The sequence below is a fragment of the Rattus norvegicus genome, chromosome 4, assembly GCF_021556685.1.
Source record: "Rattus norvegicus strain SHRSP/BbbUtx chromosome 4, alternate assembly SHRSP_T2T, whole genome shotgun sequence".
Classification (NCBI taxonomy): Eukaryota; Metazoa; Chordata; class Mammalia; order Rodentia; family Muridae; genus Rattus; species Rattus norvegicus.
This window is the reverse complement of record NC_141537.1, coordinates 89,411,884-89,426,099: the sequence shown is the minus strand read 5'-3', so window position 1 is coordinate 89,426,099 and position 14,216 is coordinate 89,411,884. Positions and strand designations below refer to the sequence as shown.

The 14,216-nt window shown below is 41.0% G+C and overlaps 1 protein-coding gene across 1 annotated transcript; it reads right to left on the bottom strand.

Annotated features, from left to right (window-relative positions):
• Nucleotides 1-5,008: 5,008 nt before the first annotated feature.
• Tigd2 (tigger transposable element derived 2) lies at nt 5,009-8,100 on the bottom strand. The gene is given in 2 exon segments (NM_001305180.1): nt 5,009-7,678; nt 7,836-8,100. A coding segment is annotated over 1 exon segment (1,581 nt). The 5' UTR covers nt 6,898-7,678; nt 7,836-8,100; the 3' UTR covers nt 5,009-5,316.
• Nucleotides 8,101-14,216: the final 6,116 nt, after the last annotated feature.

Here is a 14,216-nt window from a genome sequence, read left to right as displayed (position 1 = left end):
TTGTTTTTAAAAAGATTTAAGTGTTGCATATTCGTATGTTATATATTTTGTCAATATAATTTGGACTAGTTGGAAATATTTGCATCTGACTTTAGTTTTAAAAGACAAGACAAGCAGTTTTTAATTAACTAATTAATTAATTCATAATTTTAAGTGACAAGGTTATCATGTAGACCTGGATGACCTAGAACTTGCTGTGTAGACCAGACTGTCCTCAATCATAAAGAGATCTTCCTGACTCTGACGCTCAAGTGCTGGAATTAAAGGATTCTAGCTTCATACAGTTTTAAGATCACACTTCAGAGAACTTAAATTACTATGTACCATTAAAAAATGTATTGTTCCATTTATAAGAAATATCCTAATTACACAAATATCTCAAAGGTGAGGAAATACAGTAGTGTTTTTCCCCAGTGAAAATGTTTTTAAAAATTAGTGTGCCAATTTAGCTACTTATTCTGACATTTAGTAGTGAATGGTGAAGTCACAACTTTAAGTAACTATAAGTATTTGTTCGATTTATGTCACATAGACCATGAAAATTTGAAGTCAATTTCATTGTTTATTTTTAAAGCCTAAACTGAAATTACAGCTGTAGAGATGAGTCAGTAGTTAAGAGCACTGACTGCTGTTCCAGAGGTCCTGACTTCAATTCCCAGCAACCACATGGTAGCTCACAACCATCTGTAATGGGATCCGATGCCTCCTTCTGGTGCGTCTGAAGACACCTACAGTGTACTCACACACATGAAGTAAATAAATCTTTAAAAAAAAAAGCTGTGCTCAAAAAATTGCATTGTAGTGTTTGACTAGTTTTTTTTTTTAATGAAATTACAAAATAATTTTGGAACTGGAAGAGTAGAACACTTTCCTCACATGCATGACGCCCTGGGTTCATACCCTATGAACCGATTACAATGGAAACATAACCAATGTCATTAAATTAACACATGAATTCTATGTCCATAACTTTAGGCATTTATGAAGAAAACTCCTATTTTTAAAGATTATCTGACTTTTTATATCAATTACTTTAATACATTTTAAAAACCTGTTTATTTGGGGGATGGGGCGAGCTAAGGGTAATTAATTGTTTTGTGAATAAAAAAGTCTCAGAAGATCAAAAATTCTGAACTGTAGGACAAGGTAACTAACATTTTTGGTAGTCTTAGAAAAAAATGAATGCCACATGTTTTGCTAACAATTATGATTCCCTTGAGAATCAAGCATGTTGGGTGGAGGTGAACTTCACAGGTTATTAGGATCGAACTTCACATTACCTCCTGTCACTTAGGGGAAAAAAGGAACCTTATTTATATTTCCCAGTAATTTAATTAGTGACAGTGCTGATGTCTGATAATTTCATTACAGAATTAGTGTGAAATTAAAAATCCTCTGAGGTGTATGTCTAGAAGTCTAGGAAAATCACAATGAAAACTGCAGCAAGGATCCTTAACAAACATGTTCATACAAATCTGTACATTGGCTAGTAGAGAGGAAAACACTATACTTTATTCCTTTCATTATGTGCTTAAAACATCTGTCATTTCTAGCTTTCCATATTATACTATTCTAGCATATTCTTCAACGCCACCTGTGGACAGACTCTAGTATTCCCAGCACACCTTGAACAGATTCCCGCTGGGAAAAGTGGCTAGAAACACCTTCTAACGCAGAGCCACTCCTCTTTATCTGAGGGAAACAGAAACTATTTACCATGAGAGGCATGGACCTGGACGTTGCAAGGATTTTGTAAGCCTAGTGGATCTACAATGGCATTTGGCTGCCTGGGTTGTATAATAGTGAAGACGGCTTTCCCTTCAACTATATACATTGGCATGTTATCAGTCACGGAAAGTGTTTCTTTTTATTGCTTTGTTTCTGACTTTGTTTGGTGATAGGAAGACCACACCTTGGGTTTTGTGTATGCTTGACAAGTACTTTACCAATTAGCTACAGGTCTACTCTCTGTTTTGTGAAAACAAGGTCTAACTATGATGCGCAAGCTGGCCTTGAAAGTGAGATTCTCCTGTTTCTGCTTCATAAATGCTAGGATTCCAAGTGTAGCTACATAACTAGATTGGAAATGAAAAGCTGATTTTAACAGCCTTGGCTGCGTGACTCATAGGTTCATGAAGCCTAGGTATCCTTCAGACATGGAGCATTAGTTTTTTTTCCAAGAGCTGAAAACTGTCTCATCTTAGATGTGAATGCTTGGTTGGATCTCAGCCAGCTACATTTGAGTTTCCTTTGAAAAGGGTTACTGTATTTCACAGGAAGGGTGTTAATGATCACAAAGTAAATGTTTATTTAGACAGTACCCAGACTTATGCCTGGGTACATGCCTAGTTCCTCAGAGAATACACTTTTAGGAAAGGGTCCTAAAAGGAGCCAGTTGTCATGCTGGGCAGTGAGATGATTTCAGTTCAACCCTCAGAGGCACACATGGGGGCAGTCATGCACTCAGCATGGCTGAGTAAGCCACATCACCCAACTTCTCTTCCTTCCCTGGCCCCTGTTAACTGTGGTCTTGGGCAACTTACCTTCCTTCACTAATCTTTGGGGAAATTATCCAGTGGGTCCTGTAATGTGTGATATCTAGAAGTGACAGGGATCTTCAACAGTCACTCCGGGACACAGGAGACAGGTGTAAAGTCAGCAAATGCTGAACTGGTCAGCTGCAGTACTCAAGCTCATCATTTCCAGAGATCAGTGCTTGCTGCTGCAAATGCCACTTACGGTCTTGGTCTATACTTGCTCTTTTGCTTCCCCTTTGGCATTTCCACAGCTGACAATATTTCTGCTTATAGTACGTGGGCTAACATCTACCTACTACCACTTGGGGAAAAAATCTCCTTTAGCCCAGTTTTCTTGGACAGCAGCAAGGGTAACCTCTGCCTGTCTTTAATTAACTGGTTTGCAGAAAACAATGCCCTCCCAACATGCACATACCCCAGGCAGTATTTCCAGAGATGCATCTAAGCCTGGAGCCTCAACCATGGTCCTCAGGCTCCCTCAGAGACCTAAACACCATGAGAGAAGACTGTAACTCATTTTTTAGGAAGAGCCTAGAAACAGAACCATTGGGTTACATAATGGCTGGTGTTTATGAACGTCTACAGTGTGCATATTTAACCTTCCACCCTTTATGCTTGAAGAGACTGAGATAGAGAGAAAGCTGCGATGGTCTCATACAGAAAGCAGAGAAGCTATCTCTTTGTGCTTCAATCTGCTGAGCTACAACCACCTTATTCTTGCTTTCGGTGTGTTCAGAAAAGATATGCAAGATGATTTTAGTGGATGATTTAGTGGAAAAGGTTTTCTAAATGTTTTAACATCGATTTTACTTGTATTTTTTTTAAGCCAGCTCTAAAGAACCTGCAGATATTATTCCTCAAGATACGAAATGTGTATCTTGTAAATGGCCAGCCCTAGAAAATGAACTAGGTATTTCTGAGGTAATTAGAAGATACAGCTCTCCTGAACAGTGCTAAACCTCACTGGTTTCTAGGACTTGGTGCATGGCTCCAGCTTCAGTACTCTCTGTATAGAATTCCATTTCCTCAGGTAGGTGAAACTGTACAGTTGGAGGAAAGTGTGTTGATAATAATATAAGACTTGTCAGAGAGTGGATTCCAGAAGTTTTCTAGCATAGGTATTCTAGAATCCAAAACCTCAAAAAAAAAAAAAAAGGAAAAGGCAGAATATTAAACACAAGACTCTCAGGAAAATACATTGTTCTATGAAAGCTTCAAATTCCTCTCTGATTAAAGGAATTTTAATGTGAATGATGGAACCTGTTAGAATCAGTCTCCTGCGATATTTCTTTGGTTTGTCACACCGATCCTGTTAATGTAGCTAGATAAAATTCACTATGTGCGTTGCCTCCTGCTAGCTTATGTACTTTAAAGGCACTGCGTTGTTTCAGTGGATATGCCAACATTCAGAGTTTTTCTTCTAGAAACAAGCCTAACATGTATTTCATTTACAATGTGCTAGCAGCCAGGAGCAATTCCAGTTCCATTCCCTATTGCAACTTACCTGTCTATAGAGAACGCTCCACACGGAACCAATGGATCCTGAGTTAAGTAGGATTAACCCTTTAGCTTACATTGAAGTAATTATCATATTCTGCTAAAACTACATACACATGCCTTGTTCATCTTACTTCCTATGGAAGGAGTTTCTTACTGCAGAAATACCACTCTGGGTTCCACACTTAATCTGTTCAGCCTATTTATGAAACACAATATCTGCAGGGCAGGAACCTTAGGTAACACTCAAGATCACTCTTTTCTAGGGCCCAAGTAGTAAAAGTCATGTATTAACTCATTTAATCTTTTTAAACTCAGAAATGGGCTATTTTCCTGTTTTAAAGATGTGAGAATAACATGGCTGTGGTCAGTTTACATACTGACTTGAGGCCTTTCCACCGTATTTCCCTCATGTTCCATCGAATATCAGCTCACTGTTCATGGGCTGGTCCCACAGTCTGTAGATATGCTCATATTTTCAGCACTTCACAAAACATACAACCCATGAAGACAAAGCTTTATAGTGTTGCATAAATGCCTATGAGTTTATTAATAACTTCTGACACCCTTTAAAGAATAAAGAATAAAGCTTACCTTTTAATTTTTCGAAACTCAATTCTTTAAGAAGTTAAAATTTGTGACAAAGACTGGCTTACCTTCCATATGAGTAAAGAACTTTTGTCTCAGAGAGAAAGGCTGACATCCCAGGCCTTTCTCTTGGACTGTTTTACCTTAACCTTGTCCTTCACTATCCTCACAAATGGTCCATCTCAATAGCTAGCTGCCCACTTTTTGCCAGAAAGCAATGCTGTTTCCAAGGCTTGGCACTACTGTTATCTAGTTTAATGGAGTCACAGCAAAATCCTTCAAGTACAATCTTCGCTGACCTCTCTTAAGAGTCTCACACATGGAAATGTGAACTCTTCCCTGACATTTTTTACTTTACAAATGATATTCAGGAAAAGTCATCAAAGTTCAATTTGAGTAAGATTTATTGAGCGCCTACAGTGTGCACTGCCCATCACTAGACATGTTGACATTCAGCACACACCACCTCCCAGCTGCCAGTATATTAGGATCTAATTAGTATAACACAGTTTAGACATTGACAAGTGAATTCCATGTCATGGCTCAATCAGAACCAACATTAAAGAGCTGTAGTTTAATTAATCCAGAACAGCATCTAATCCTAAAGTCATGTGTAACATTTATTTGGCTTTAGGTAAATTCCACTGCAGACAAAAGTCACAAAGATGAAAATGCACAGCGACAGAAGAGAGGACTATAGATGACTTTTAGTTTGTATTCTCTGTTTTCTTCTTATAATGGTCCGAAGCCTCCGCAAGACCAGCTTATCAGAGAGTAGCATGTCATCCTGTTGTTCTAGATAATCCAGCAAATTTTCAGTCCACTCAAGTGCAGCTCTGTGGCTGATAAGCTTCTCTGGATTCAGTTCTGCTTTCCGAGTCTTCCTGGAGGGCTGTTTTTGCTCACCAGCCTTTGCCCGGTCCGCAGCACCTACAAGGTCAGCTAACACCTGACAGTTGGAGCCACTACTCCGGGAGTCAAACCACTGCCCAATATTTTCAATGTTAACATGTTCACAATCTTCGGTATTCTGTAAAACCGTTGCTAAATTAGCTGCTAAAATGGCTCCTTCGTCAATGCTCACACTTGGATTTTCCTCATTGCCAGGGAAAAGTTTTCTCCACGCTCTGGTTATGGTACTCGATCTTATCTGGTTCCAGGCTCTGGATGCCTCATAAATTGCATCCAACACTGTCAAATTCTTCCAAAACAATTTAGGGTCATTTCCTTCATCCATGTATTTTTGGATAAGTCCTGCTCTGTAATATCTTTTGACAGTGGTTAGAACTCCTTGGCTCATAGGTTGAATTAGACTTGTGACATTTGGCGGCAAATATTTCACAATTATTCTGCCATCATCTGAGTTCAACAGTTCTTCGGCAGGATGTGCTGCAGGAAAATCTAAAAGTAGTACTGCCTTTTCTCGAAGCCCTTTGGATTTCAGATGCTTCTGCACCTGTGGCACAAAGCACTTCTCAAACCACTGTTTGAGAACAGAGGGCTCGATCCACGCACTTTTTTGACTGAAGTACGTGACAGGAAGGTTTGAAAGGTCAGTTCCTTTGAACGCACGGGGTCTTTTTGCTTTTCCCACCACACAAAGATTAAGCTTGTGTAAACCTGTGGCATTTGCACAACACATAATAATGATTCTTTCTCTGCTTGTCCTATACTCACAAGTACTCTGGTCAGTGTCAAAAGCCAATGTCCTTGTTGGTAGACATTTCCAGAACAATCCAGTTTGATCAGCACCATAAATTTGTTCTGGTAGGAGATTTTCTCTTTCCACAAATTCCTGAAAGTTACCACAAAATTCACTGGCAGCAGTTTCATCCCCTTTTAACTTTGTGCCTTTACCAGCAGCCTTTGGAATACCATGACGCTGCTTAAACCTAGTAAGCCAACCAGAAGAGGCATTAAAATCACCTTCCATACCCAAGGCATCGAAAAAGAACCTAGCCTGCTTTGCGCAAATAGTTCCAGACACTGGAATCCCATTTGTTTTCTGTTGATTAAACCATTCTATCATAACTCTGTCAAGCTCCTCATATGTTGATGACTTCATAGACTTACGCTTGGATACCCCACTAGTAGGATCTGAATTGTTGGCATAGTTTATAATTCTCTCTTTGTTTTTTTTAATGTCACGAACTGTGGATTCACCAATTCCATACAGGACAGAGAGTTTTTTGAAGGAGTTGCCTTCTTCAAGCTTCTTAATAATGTCAAGTTTGTCTTTAATTGTCAATACCACACGTTTACGTTTTCCCAACATTTTAGCCTAATTATTTTAGACAATTAACAACTTGGATGTGAACACAAAGAGACCAGAAAATGGAGGCTTAAGAGTCCTCAGCTGTACCCTAGGACTTGGATGGTATAACAATTTTCAAAGAAAGTCTGATTTTTTCATTTCATTTAGAACTTAACCTGTTCCTACAACAAGGAATAGCTCAAGTGAACCCTATTTTCTCTTCTTCCTCCTTGCTCTTTTCTTGAATTGCAGCCTTACTGGAAGCTGAATCAATACTGCCCTGCCACCGAGGTTTCTAAAATATTCTCATGACCATCAACTTTTGCCATTACCGCGGGATTATTTTTCGTTTTTCTTATGCTATGTTCAAGAATACAGTTTTACTCGGGCTTGCACACTTAACAGACAGAAAAACAGAGCAGGACGACTCACTGCCTGACTGTTGTTGTCTCTGTCGATTCTGCCCGATTCAAGGCAAGGACTCCTGGTGAGTACCTATGAAAGTCATAGCTAGCAGAGGTGAGCTGTCAGTGTAAGGGGACAGGCAAACAATTCAGTACTTTAAATCAACAAGAACTTATAGCTAATGGATTTGGCAACTGAAAGGGAAACAGCGGACAAGAAGTAATGTCACATGATTCAAGAAAGGATAAAAAAACTTCATTGGTGGAAATCAGGACCCAACGCTGCAACTAGGGGGTGATAAGCTGGGTGAAGATCGTACATTAATCCTGGTAGAAGATGATCTCCATGACCACAGAAGTAGCTGCTGGGGCTGTAGAGGTACTCGAGCCTTTGAAACCTATAGGAAAATATCAAACACGTTTTCTTTTCAGTATCAGTCCACGATATTACTCATACCTACCCCTGCAACTGTGGCTAGGTCATCTCCACCTATCAACCTGACAGGTAATAGACAAATAACGCTCGCAGGCACCACCCGGGAGCTGAGAGCCTACCTCCTGACACTACCAGGGCCTCTCCCCGCCGGCCAGCAAGCTCCGAGCCGGACGCTGGGTGAAAGTCGGAGGCAGGGGATCACCGCCACAACCCTGCAGCGGGCTAATGGTCACCGGGCGCGCGGGACGCCGGGAAGCAGGGAGCGGGCATCGTTCTGCCTGACCGGCCAGAAAACAGAGCCAGCAATGGAAGTCCCCAGCGAAGCCGACCCCGCCAGCCGCCGCAGAGTGAGCGCGCAACGGAGCTGCGCGGCCAAGCCGGAAGGCAGGGGATTAGGTGCGCGCGCGCGCCCCCGCAGGAACGTGTTGTCGGCGAGGGGGCGGGGATGCGCGGGCGAGCCCGCTGAGGGGCGTGGCTTCTTGGAGGAGGGGCGGGACTTGGTCAATGCTCCGCCTCCGGACACTCAGCTTGTGACTCACAGCTGAAGCCAGCAGAGGGCGACGCAGGGTCATTCCAAGTGGCCGGACTGCAAATGAGGTAGGAGTAGCAATTGCAAGGTTTTCATTCAGGTAAGACCCCAGGGAGTGCACAGAGCCTGCGTGCCTTCTTCTGCGACTGCGGCGACACAGAGCCAGATAGCAGGGGCGAGCCAGAAAGACACTGGGCACAGAGGACCTTACGCTGGAGCAGGAATGTAAGGATCACCACCTGCTGTCAAAGCAGAATTTCAAGACTTCCACCTGAATCAGTCCCAGAGACCCCTCTCTAGCACAATCGTTTTTTGGATGTTGTTATTGTTTTTAAATCCTTCTTCCATAAACCACAACCTGATCTGGAGTATTCTAACTTCTGTTTCTCAAGACAGACGGGTTTTTTTTTTCCCCCCATAGAATTCTAGTACCAGGAAAGCGAAATCAAACTGAGCATTCACTCTGCAGAGAAGGAATGTTGATTCCAGGCCCCCTTCTGTCTCCCAAGTCATATCTGTGCTGTCGTCCTGAGTTCCAGCCTTCCACTGTCTGGCCTATTAAATAGAAATCCTTTGATCTTTGATCTATCTGTGCTATCATTGGAATGACGTTGTTGGGCAAGGCCTAATTTTGCCTGAAAGTAGACTTCTCACAGCTCTTACCTGCTTCAAGCCTCCAACGAAGCAATCTGGGCAGTTCTGAATGACCATTTCTAGTAAAGTACAATTTCATTTCTATTGCTTTTAAAAAGTTCTCTTGTCCCTTCTCATTCCTAAGGAGTGAGCAAAAACACTGCACCACCTGCTCGTCTCTTAACAGAGGAGAGCTAGCTTTCACAGAGGCCAACCTCATGGAAATCAGGCTGTACTTTGCTTGCCTGGCATTTCTTTCCTCTTCCAGCCTCCTGGGGTCACTGTGGCCTATGATATTACAAAAGGAAAATAACTCCTGCCTTGCTTGCCCATCCCACTTTCTGGAAGCTAATTTCCTTTCCCATAATGTGGTTGGGGTTTCATTTTATAGCTGTTCTCTGTCACTCAAAACAATTCTATTTACAGGCCTTTAACAACATTTTTAAGGTAGCAGTGTCTTTAAAAGGTTTAGTTCTGGGTTGGGGATTTAGCTCAGTGGTAGAGCGCTTGCCTAGGAAGCGCAAGGCCCTGGGTTCGGTCCCCAGCTCCGAAAAAGAACCAAAAAAAAAAAAAAAAAAAAAAGGTTTAGTTCTTTCTGGTGTCTCTCCTTTTGGTCTGTGGTTATGGAGGTATGATAAGTTGTGAACTGTGGCAGACTCAGGATTTAAAACACTAAGTAAAATGTGTGTTTCTGTAATTGTGCATGTGACATACATTTGTCTAACATGTAGAAGGCATACTATCAAAAGTGAACTTTCGAGTCAGGTATGGATAGGAGGTAATGGGAGGTTCATAGTTGTGACAGGTAGTACCACACTGGTAAGGGTGTTGATAATGGAGCAGCAGCATGAAGACAGGAAATCTGTCTTGTATTCAAATTACGGTGAACCTAAAATTGCTCAAAACAAAAGTAGCCTGGCCCAGATGAGTGTGGTGCTAGACATTTGCAGTCTTAGTTACTTAGGAAACCTGGGACAGGATGATTGATTGAGCTCAGAGCTTTGGGGCCAGCCTGAGCACCCCTGGGAGACTTATCTCCAACAAGGAAACAATAAGTGTATTTTTAAAAATATATCATTAGAAAAAAGTTCTTATCTAGCATGCATAGAGCGCTGGGCTCTGTCTCGAAGCACTGCATAAAATGGGGTATTTTAGGACATGGCTTTAATATAGCACTTGGGATATGGAAACAGAAGGACCAGAAATTTAAGGTCATCCTAGGTGACATATCAAGTTTGAGACCAGTCTGGGCTGTAGGAGACTCTAATTAAGAAAGAAAGAAAGAAAGAAAGAAAGAAAGAAAGAAAGAAAGAAAGAAAGAAAGAAAGAAAGAAAGAAAGGAAGGAAGAAAGGAAGAAAGAAAGGAAGGAAGGAAGAAAGGAGGGAGGGAGGGAAGGAAGGAAGGAAGGAAGGAAGGAAGGAAGGAAGGAAGAAAAACAAGTAAGCAAGTTCCACACCCTTCTTTCCTAAAAGCCCTGTGGGCCCCAGGGAATTTCTCATAGCCAGATCTCTTCTCTTTGGGTCACAGCTTCTCTTCCTCTTGGTATACTCCAATTATCTTCTCATTTCCCAAGTCTCAGATTTCTTTCATTCCTTTGCAAATGCTTTGGGAAGCATCAGATTCTTTTTTTCTTTATTATAGGAGTAATTGTGTACTTAGTCTTTTTAAAATGTATTGTAACCTATCTTGCAATCAAAAGACATAAATCATGGTCCACACTTGTAATCTCAGCACCCAAACAATAAGAGGATCAGGAAATCCAGTCTGGGCTACTAGCAAGTTCCAAGCTAGCCTGGGATGCATAATGGAACCCTGTCTCAAACAATTAATAAATAGACATTTTGCCTTTCCTTATTATTTCTTTCCCTCTCAAATATGCATCATCTCTTAACCCATTAAACACTTTGTGAGATAGTGTGATCTCTGTTGATATATGGGGGAAAGGGCTAACATAATATGTATAGTTAAGATTTTAATAAATCACAGCACTTGGTCACTACCCACCTCAATGATTTATGTTCCTGAATGAAAGACACCCTCGGCCTTCTATTTTAATATGCCTTAAAAAGCACAGTTGCTGGTCAACTACCTACCCTTTGTGCTGTTACAATCCACTTTCTGACCAATAACTCCGAGTTACTACTTAGTAATTTCTATGTTCTGTCTTGGCCGCTCTTGACCCAACTGAGCAGCCCTCTAGGCCATGTTGTCTTGGCTGTTTCACATGGTGGCACTCCTCCTTCCTCCTGCACATTCTTCTCCTTCCACAGCATCTCTCTCTCTTCTACTCCCTCCTTCCTCAGGGTCCCAAGCCTGAGAAACCTAAACCCTGCCTATGTCTCTTTTCCCCAGCTATTAGGGGCTGGCATCTTTATTTACCAATCAGAATTCATTGGAGGCAGGGTTGCTCAGTGTCTTAAATGCAGACTCTCTCATGAAAACAGTTTTGGGGAATCAAATTAGCATTTGAATACAAGCAGCCGTAGACCAGCCTTTGACAAGTATGTGAATATATTAAACATCATGGACAGAAAGGAAAGTTGGCTCTACATCATTCTGGCTTTAAAACAGGGTGCTCTGCCTACACCGCCATACTACCAAGTGGAAATTCTCAACTCAAAGACATAAAAAGGAGAAAAATATGTACTGAGATTATTTTCACCTGAATATTTAAATGTCTTTACTGATTCAAAATATTTTACATCAGCCAAGCAATGACTTCTTAATCATTAGAATACTATAACCCAGTGATCACCAGGCAATGAACATAGTTCATTTAAACTGGACATTCTGAAATTACTCGAGCCAATAATCTCTGATTCATCTTCCACTGAGCTAGTATCTATGGACCTGTTATCTGTTTTTCTTCACACATTATAAATAGTTTTGTAATAGAGGGGATGCCTCTAGGAACCTAAGTTCTGAATTTTAAGGGGTCTCCTATGTTCTTGTTTTAACTTGTTTTTCTTTTGTTTGTGATTCTAATTTACTAAGAAACTTTTCGCCTGATACTAAATTAATTATTTGAATAAACATAAAATCATGAAATTCTTTATGATAATACTGTTATTCTGGATATTAAACCCACTTATATTCACACAGCCACTACCAATAGAAAATCAGCAGTTTCTACAGAATCCAAGTCCTGTTGCATGCTTTCAGTTTAAAAATGACCAAGGGGACTTTTCCAGTTGAAGGGTAATTTGGATTTATTCTGGATTTGTGTTCATTGGCAAACAGAATATAGATATTTCTCATCAGTAAAACAAATGTTTGCTCTTTGAAGTTCCTATTGTTGCTAAAGTTATTTTACTGGAACTTTTGACACATTCCCTGGTCTCTTAGGAAGATATAACTATAGCTTTAGTTAATCACAAATTCCATTTATTTAGCCAATCATGGGTACATAATGAATCTTCCATTACTCCTGACAAGGGGATTTGGTTTCATTCTGGCTTGGTGAATATATGAGAACTTCACTTTTTTGCTATCTTCCTTGCCCTATTCTCATCTGTTGTTCTAAACTTGTATCCTTTAGAACAAGCGAGTCATTGTAAATATACTGTTGTTATGAGTTATGTGAGCTGAGCCATTACAGCAAATCATCAAGTCCAAACAAATAGAGAAACCCAGGACTTGTGCTTAGCATCTGTAGTAGTCAGAGCTGTGAGACTGAGCCCTTAAATTCTGGGATTAGACATGAACTCAGATGGAGACATCTGAGTTCCACTGGACCATGGGCCATTCATCTAGGATTGGAGAATTGTTTTGCATGGAGGGGAAACAGTAACATGAATTTGGTGTCAAAACTGTTATGTAGATACAGATTATAGACAGCAACAACCCATGCCTTCTCACTATTTCTGAAAGCTATAAAAACATTTTACTGTTATTATGGCTATTACTATAAAAGGAAGGATGTCTAACACCATGATGGTAATGGCCACAGTGGCCTGTAATTCAACACCCAATGTCAGGGTATGTGCCAAGAAACCAACAGGCAGAGAAATCTGTCCTCAGAGCATTAGCTCAGCATAGTTCCCAATTACTTTATATGGGACCACTCTAACAGCTATATGCCCTTCCTTCTCTCCATCCATCCAGACCTGGCCCTGGCCCTGCCCCTGACCCTGTGCTCTACCTGGATGATTCTACTTGACTGCTTAGCTCTGCACTCCACCCTGTGGCTATGCTCTGCAGCTAAGTTCTATACAATCAAAGCTCTCCACCTGGGGTCCTTAAAATCTTCTGTAACAAGCTTCATTGCCTCTGTGTCAGCTGTCTCGTCCTTCAGTAAAGACTCTTTGAAGTCTGTCATCTCCTTTATTTTTCAGTCATTCTATGTGACATGGCTACTCCTGGCACTGATACCATGAAGAATCAGAGCTTAGTCCCTGGTAAGTGGGCAAGAGTGTTGTCTGGAGAATTATTGAGTATTGCTCACTGATAAACACCCAAAGCTCCAGCTTGGTAAACAAAAGAATTTGGTGCAGGGGGATAAAGGGTAGATTTTATTTCCCCTACAGGTTTCCTAAAATATAATTTTAATTTCTCATTTCAAGAACACGCAGAAAATGCACAACATCTACCTATTACAATTCTAAGACCTATAAGGCGGGGTATAAGCATTACAGTTTTGCTTAAACTGTGAAATATATTGTTTATCTTCTCCTCATATCTTCTCCTCACGAAACAAAGAAATATCTGTTCACTCCAGAAAGAAGGGGAGCAACAAAATGCCCAAGTCCAGCATGGTAAACTAATGAATTGATTTGAGTTACTTATAAAGGCTCAGGCTGTACAAAGGTCAGCAAGCCCTCCAGACAACTTCCAGACAGTGCAGTTCCAAAGAGCAATGTTTGCTCCCAGTCGATTGTTTACCCCTTCTATAATGTCATGAAGGTGGGGAAAAAGCCTAGTGTGGATCTCATAAAGACTCTAAGACTTGGACTGGAGAGTTGACTCAGTGGTTAAGAGCACTGACTGCTCTTCCAGAGGTCCTGAGTTCAATTCCCAGCAACCACATGGTGGCTCACAACCATCTGAAATGGGATCTGATGCCCTCTTCTGTGTGTCTGAAGACAGCTACAGTGTACTCATATAAATAAAATAAATCTTTAAAAAAAAGACTCTAAGACTTTCAAGTCTCTAGACTTCCATGAGACCTGTGAACCCTATGAACTACCCTCTAAGAGTCCTAGCTTGTGAGAGCTTCATGAGCCTGGTGAGCAATCTCCACTATGGATGATCCACTATGAATGAATTTTAGTGGTCCCAACTTCATGAGGGTCGTGTGTAGCTGCTCTCTTCAAGATGACAACTGCAGTGCCAAACTGG